Here is a 6,369-nt window from a genome sequence, read left to right on the forward strand (position 1 = left end):
ACCTGGTTCTGGACCTGCATCTGGACCTGGTTCTGGACCTGCATCTGGACCTGGTTCTGGACCTGCATCTGCTGGTTCATACTTGGTTCTACTGAACCTGGATCTGGTTCTGACCTGGTTGTGGATGCTCTGGATGTGGTCCGGATGGCAGACCAGAACCTGCTGGTGGATCAGCTCCCCCCGGTAATGCTTCCTGTCCTGCCGGTTCCGGATCAGCGGCAGCGGAGCCTTGTAGTCCTCATAAACCCGGGTTCTCCTCCGAGGAGGCCGGAACTCCGCCTGCATTCCGCCGGTTCCGGACGGCCAGAATTAGGTCCAATCTCAAGTTTAAACGCTGTGGTTCGTTCCTGGGAGCTGAGGCGGTGCTACATAAACTGTGTCCGGCTGGAAACTCCATTCGGAACTTCTTCTTTGCGGTTTGATTGCATGCAAATAATTGCTCTACCGCCATCTGCTGGATAATTCGCGCAACACACCTCTACATAATATTAATCGGTTGCTAATGAGACCAGAACTATTTCTCCACCTGCTCATACATCCAGGGTTTCGGGTGGTTCTGGTTTCAGTTCCGTTCCCCGGGACGCAACCGAGGACGGTTTCCTCCATCCTTATTTAGCTGAAATCAATAAAGCTCAGCTCAATAATCTATAATTGCCATGAAAAACAGTACTCTACTTCTACAGTCCACAAACCAGTTCAGATCAGAACCAGTCCATTCAAGCTGCTGGATCCAACTCTTCTCTCCCTTTGGTTCCTCCTCTAACCTCAGCTTCTTCCTGATTGGTGGAAAGACTTCCTGCTTCAGATGCTTCATCCAAAACACAGACGTCTGAAGCTCCGTTATGGTTTATGAAAATATTCACCTTTATTTACAAACAATAAATAAACATTCATGTCACATCAAAACAGACCAGTTGACCAGACTGACTTAACTAGTGGTCAGGCTGCTGTTTCAACTGTGTAGCTTCAACAATACTGAGACTGGTTTAACTGGTAGTATGGTTGGTTTAACTGGTGGATTGGTTGGTTTAACTGGTGGTGACCGACTCTTCCTGCCCGTATCCCAGTGTCTCCTGCCTGTCTGCCAGGTAGTACTGGTGTTCCTGCAGGTGCCGGATCAGCGTGGTGTACTTTGACACCCTCCTCATCCTCGGCAGGATGAAGCAGCGGGTGAAGTCGTCCCGGCTCAGAGCGCCGCGACCCTCCATGGCCAGGACGCCGTTCAAGAACTGGAGGCAGAAGCTGAAGCAGTTGTGGTCTTCCTCATGGAACCTGAGAGACCGACAGGTGAGTCAGAGAGGACAGGTAGTGAGACAGGGGCTTTGGGTGGAACCTACTTCTGCCACACTGGGTCCCAGGCGGGTCCCTCAGAGAACGTCTCCAGGTACTGGTCCCACTGAGCCAGCAGGTGGAACATGTCGGGTCGGACCAGGGGGACGCTGACACAGCGGCTCCACCCACTCTGATCTCGCCGCACGCCATCCTGAGTGTAGTTATAAACAACACCTGGATAAATATACAGGTGAGACAGAGTCAGGTGAAACAGAGCGGTGACATCACCCAGGTAACCTGTAGGCCTCCTCACCTGGACAAAGGCCCTTGTCTCAGGTTCATACCTTTAGTGTTGGAGATGCCAGTGTGCAGGTCTGATGTCCCAGTAAAGTCTCTGAGGGACAGAGGAGGACACACTGGTTAGACTGGTGTCGTACTCCAAACTGGTTTCCTGACCTGCAAACCAGTCACCTGCAGGTAACTGATGTAAGGTTTTCAGGTAAAGAGCTCAGGTGTTCCAGACCAGCATTAACAGGAAACCTCAGCACCCACCAATCCAGACCGATACTGGTTCTACTGGGTTCTAACAGCTGTTGGCTGAGTGTTTTCTGCAGGCTGTCCTGGGTGTACCTGTGCAGGTGTGCCGTTACCTGTCCTGGTTATTGTGTGCAGGAGCGACCAGCAGGCAGCAGGAGGTCTTGTGTCCGTCGGTGAAGGGGGACGGCAGGCTCACCGGCGCCTCCTGCAGTCTGCGGCCCTTCAGCTCCTCCCCGCAGCTCGGACACACCTCAGGCACCGCGAAGCAGAAGATCTCCGTCTGGCAGTGGCTCAGGTGGATGACGCTTTGCTCCATCTCCTCCTCAGCTGCTTGGCAGTCTGACCCACTCCTCTTCTTCCTCCTCTCTTTAGCCTCTTCTCCCCGCCTCCTCCTCTGGTTGCCTGGATACAGCCTATCAGATGACATCACAGACCCTGATTCCAGCCTATCAGGTGTTCTGGTGTCAGCCAGGTGGTCATGTGACCTGTTTCACCTGGAGGTGAGTCAGTCTGAGCAGGTGACCTCTGGACTGCGTCTGCATTGTTGCCATGAAAACATGGACAGAGCAGGACGTGTTCAGCTTTATACTCTGAGGTCTGAAGACTGGTGGGGTGTTCTGGTTCTGACCCAAACCAGCAGAAAAATTCTGACTTGAAAGCTGAAACAGGAAGCTTCCAGGATTTGCCTCCTGATTGGCTCTCACTGAATGTTTTCCGTCTCACCTGTCAGACGGCGATCTGATCAGTGAGCTCAGGTGAGTCTGACAGAGATAGACTCATCTGGGGTCAAATGTCACACTTTCCTCTTCAGCCATTCATCATCTCTGAGGAACAGGTGAAATTATCCTCTGTCTGCAGGTAAACTGGCACACCTGAGCTGGACCCAGGAAACACCCTGAGTCCAGGAACTCCAGGAACAGGAAAGACTAAGGGGTTCCTGAAGGGTTCGGTTCATCAGGTGGCTGATGAACCTTGGGGGACCGAGGGGTTCCTCAGGGACTTCGGGGGGATTTGTCAGGGGGCTCATTAGGGGAACATGAGGGTCCCTGGTGTACTTGGGGGTTGAAGTACATGAATTCGAGGAACCCTTGAGGTTCCTCCGGGTGCCTCAGGAGGTAGCATAGAGGTCCTGGGTTGGAAACCCAGCCTGGGTCCTTTCTGCATGGAGTTATTAGGAATGGGTTCTCTTTGGGTAGTCCTGCTTCTGTTTGGTTCATTAGTACCAAACAGGTGAGCTGTGGCACTCCACCTGTTACCCAGGACCAATTAATATCTACATAAACCGAATAAAGAGATATAAATTGTTAAAATAAGATAATCAGTTTTTTTCTGTAAACTGGTGAATATAAAGCTTAGCAGCTGATTTGGACTTCGCAGATAGAGCCGTTATGGTTCTGTTTTAGGTTCTGATCCAAAAGTACCTGGGACAGAATCAACAGCTTGAGACCTGAAACACAAACCAGAGCCGGAACCCAGAACCTCCAGGAATACAAATGAGTAATCCTAAACCTGAACAGGTGAAAGTCCGCCAGGTGAGAGCAGAAAACATCCAACCTGAAACCGAACCTCCCTGGGCTGATGAGACAGAACCAGAACCAGAAACGGTAACACACACTGGGTCAGTCTGGAATCAAAGAGCTCCTTTTTGGATCGTTAAAATCACAGCAGGATAACATGAATACACGGGACCAGAACCGGACCAGAACCTTCGCAGGATGGCGCTATTTTCTGCAGCTGCAGGAACGTTCCTCCTTCTGCTGCTTACACCCGGAGCTCTTAGAGCGGAGAACCAGCAGCACACTTCCGGCAGCTGAGCGCAGACCACGACGAAGAAGATGAGCACCAGACAGGTGACCTGCAGGTGAGCGCGCGCTCTTTGCTGTGTCTCTGTCTCTAAGCTACCTGTCCGACTAACTCAGGACCGTCACTGCGCACGCGCTGCCGTAAAGCTAATGTTTTTAGCCGCTAGCTCTGCCGCTGGGTATGCTTATCTGTGTGAGCATGCGCAGCTATTCATCTGATCAGCCGATTGATCAGTAAGCTGCTCGAGTCCTGCCGTTTCCATGGAAACTATAGTTTAGGGCAGAACGTCGCTGCTTGCGTCTGGTTCCGATCCTGGTGCTCTTCCCACCCGGTTCGGTCCAGTTAGTGTGACTGTAAAAGGTAGAGTTCCGTCCGAACCTCTGCTGTCCAATTAAACCGGATCGGAACCGGTTTCATTCTGCAGTTCTCCTGATCGGAGATGTTTCTCAGATAAAGTTCTGGTTCTGAGCAGATTGAAGCTGCAGTTTGCAACTTTTATGAAGAAAATGTTTTTTACGTATTTGTTAAAACAGTCGCCATTTTGTGACAGTTTGTTAAAGACAATCTGTAAAAATGTCGATGAACCGCTACCAACCACAAACAACCAATCAGAGCCAGGAGGAGGGGCTTAGTGCAGTCAATCAACTTTATGTACTTGTTGCTAAATGTTCCAGTGGCGGAGAAACAATTTACAGTCAGGATACGCTACTAGTTTGAGCATTCATAACATGCTACGCTAGCTGCAGCATAGCAGAGAGCAAGGAGGGATAATATTCTTCAAATCAAGCAAATGATGGCCAACCCAGACCATCAGACTGTCGTGGAAAAGCAGAGTATCTTCAGTTAGAGGCTTCTTCAGACGTACTGTAATACAGACTGCTACTGGGAGAAAGCAGAGGGCCTACAGAGTGTCTCACACCAAACTGCCACAACATGGTGACAGTTCAAACAAATGTGTAAAAAAATGTTTTATAAAAGTTACATGCTGCAGTTTTAAATGACCCAATCTTTAGCAAAGGTCTGTCTGAATGTACCTGAGTGGACTGAACAGGTGACTGCCAGGTGAGTCACGTGTCCAGGTGTGTTGCAGGTATTTCCTCCACGGAGTCTGCAGGGAGGGCAGCAACTGCCTGTTCTCTCATGACCTGAACAACAGCAAACCGTCCACCATCTGCAAGTACTACCAGAGGGGAACCTGCGCCTACGGAGAGCGCTGCAGGTGAGGCGCACCTGCCCCTGGCAGCTGACCTGTCTAACCTCCAGGTACATGACAGGTGTGCTGTGTGTCCAGGTATGATCACGTGAAACATTCAGTGAGAGGAGGAGGGGGCGGAGCTTCTGCAGACCCAGCATGTGCAGGCAGAGGGGTCAGAGGTGAAGGGAAGAAGCCTTTGGTCCTGAAGGACAGAGGTAAGGACACACCTGAGCTGCTGCAGATTTTTTCATAGCTGACTCAATTTTACTTCATTTTTTTTCTCTTTCTTTTCCAAAAAAGATAAAATATTTTCACAAAGTGGATTTTATTTCAATCATTCCATCTGTCAGTTGGATCAGCGTCACAGAGCGAGAATTTCTGTGTGATTATGGGAATAAAGTCATAATATTAGCAGAAAAGACACAATTCCACCAGAACAAACGTCATAAAATTACAAGAAATAAGTTGATATGGTGAGAAAAAAAGCTTCTGTAGAAAAAATCTGATTAGTTCCTTATTCTGTGAAATACTCAGTTTGACGAATCGACTCAAAGTTCAGCTACTGAACATAATTTGATGCCGACGTGTTTATTAAGTATAATCTGTAAAAGTATAACTTCACAACATTCATCTTTTTAATTTTACATTTTTTGTGTTTGCATAAAATTACGATTTTATTCTCCTAAAATTACGACTGCTTTCTTGTTTTTATTCCCTAAATTTAAAATAAAAGTCATTTCCTGAATGTAGAGTTTACCTGGATCCAAATAAACAAGATGGCCGCCCTGGGTGATGACATCACTGAACAGTGGAAACCCAGGAGGCCATTGGTGGAAAAAATAATCTACATTGTACAAAATTCAGATCTACAGAACCCAATAATCTGGTAACTCCTGGGTTCTGATGGTACCATGGGTTTGCTTGCGGGTCGGGTCCAGGTGTTGGACAGGTGAGTCCAGGTGTGCTGCTCGGCGTGTGACCCCGCCCCTTCCTGTTCCTCAGCACTGTGCGGCGACCGGACCTTTGGCGGCCTGTCAGACGGTCCGATCCCGGCGGTACCGGAGGCGGCGGCTGCTCCGCAGTCCTACGTGGAAGCCATCAGAACCGGGCTGGACGGGTCGGTTCCAGAACCAGGTGAGTCCCAAATGGAGCCATCCGATTGGCTGATGACAACTTCCTGTTCACCTATCCTTCTCCCTGCAGAGCCTCACGCGGTGGGCGGAGCCTATCAGCTCTGTCCGTACGCCGCCGCCGGACACTGTTTCTATGGCGACAGCTGCCCGTATCTCCATGGCGACCTGTGTGAGGTGTGTCGCCTGCAGGTGCTCCACCCCCACGACCCGGAGCAGAGGAGAGCTCACGAGAAGGTGAGCACCGACCCGGGTCCTGGTACCTGGTACCTGTCGGACCCGGCTCTGGTACCTGTCGGACCGGGCTCAGGTACCTACCGGACCGGGCTCAGGTACCTACCGGACCGGGCTCTGGTACCTACCGGACCGGGCTCTGGTACCTGGTACCTGTCGGACCCGGCTCTGGTACCTGGTACCTGTCGGACCCGGCTC

The 6,369-nt window shown here is 50.5% G+C and overlaps 3 protein-coding genes across 8 annotated transcripts in view; 1 reads left to right on the top strand and 2 right to left on the bottom strand.

The window, feature by feature from the left end:
* Positions 1 to 758, bottom strand: part of tsen2 (TSEN2 tRNA splicing endonuclease subunit) — a 5,574-nt gene extending 4,816 nt beyond the window's left edge. The window contains exon 1 of one of the 2 annotated variants that reach the window (XM_008408224.2): positions 115 to 758. In XM_008408224.2, coding sequence (XP_008406446.1) covers positions 115 to 285 — 171 coding nt within the window. In that variant the 5' untranslated portion in view covers positions 286 to 758. The remainder of the gene's footprint in view (positions 1 to 114) is intronic. The other variant, XM_008408225.2, reaches the window with a different exon arrangement.
* An 82-nt stretch (positions 759 to 840) lies between these two features.
* On the bottom strand, positions 841 to 4,663 carry LOC103464241 (MKRN2 opposite strand protein). Of its 5 annotated transcripts, none has more exons than XM_017305041.1 (5): positions 4,647 to 4,663; positions 1,923 to 2,222; positions 1,617 to 1,666; positions 1,338 to 1,506; positions 841 to 1,272 (listed from the first exon to the last, which is right to left on the bottom strand). In XM_017305041.1, the coding sequence occupies exons 2-5, from the start codon at positions 2,123 to 2,125 to the stop codon at positions 1,029 to 1,031; spliced, it is 666 nt and encodes a 221-aa protein (XP_017160530.1). In that variant the 5' UTR covers positions 2,126 to 2,222; positions 4,647 to 4,663; the 3' UTR covers positions 841 to 1,028. The 5 variants fall into 5 exon arrangements, with proteins under 5 accessions (XP_017160530.1, XP_008406445.1, XP_008406444.1 ...); XM_008408223.2 differs by lacking the exon at positions 4,647 to 4,663 and adding an exon at positions 3,516 to 3,607; XM_008408222.2 differs by lacking the exon at positions 4,647 to 4,663 and adding an exon at positions 2,304 to 2,348.
* Positions 3,550 to 6,369, top strand: part of mkrn2 (makorin, ring finger protein, 2) — a 4,084-nt gene continuing 1,264 nt past the window's right edge. The window contains exons 1-5 of the mRNA XM_008408218.2: positions 3,550 to 3,670; positions 4,703 to 4,831; positions 4,904 to 5,022; positions 5,810 to 5,941; positions 6,011 to 6,174. Of these exons, the coding sequence (XP_008406440.1) occupies positions 3,645 to 3,670; positions 4,703 to 4,831; positions 4,904 to 5,022; positions 5,810 to 5,941; positions 6,011 to 6,174 (570 nt within the window). The 5' untranslated portion in view covers positions 3,550 to 3,644. The remainder of the gene's footprint in view (positions 3,671 to 4,702; positions 4,832 to 4,903; positions 5,023 to 5,809; positions 5,942 to 6,010; positions 6,175 to 6,369) is intronic.

Source organism: Poecilia reticulata, linkage group LG5, assembly GCF_000633615.1.
Source record: "Poecilia reticulata strain Guanapo linkage group LG5, Guppy_female_1.0+MT, whole genome shotgun sequence".
Classification (NCBI taxonomy): domain Eukaryota; kingdom Metazoa; phylum Chordata; class Actinopteri; order Cyprinodontiformes; family Poeciliidae; genus Poecilia; species Poecilia reticulata.

Bases quoted from the DNA above. Each gene is read 5' to 3' on its own strand.
- LOC103464241 (XM_008408221.2), bottom strand. From the start codon at position 2,236: ATGTCATCTGATAGGCTGTATCCAGGCAACCAGAGGAGGAGGCGGGGA. The intron at 1,667-1,922 runs GTAACGGCACAC...TCTGTCCCTCAG, and splicing joins GCACACAATAACCAGGACAG to AGACTTTACTGGGACATCAG. The intron at 1,273-1,337 runs GTAGGTTCCACC...TCGGTCTCTCAG, and splicing joins TGGGACCCAGTGTGGCAGAA to GTTCCATGAGGAAGACCACA.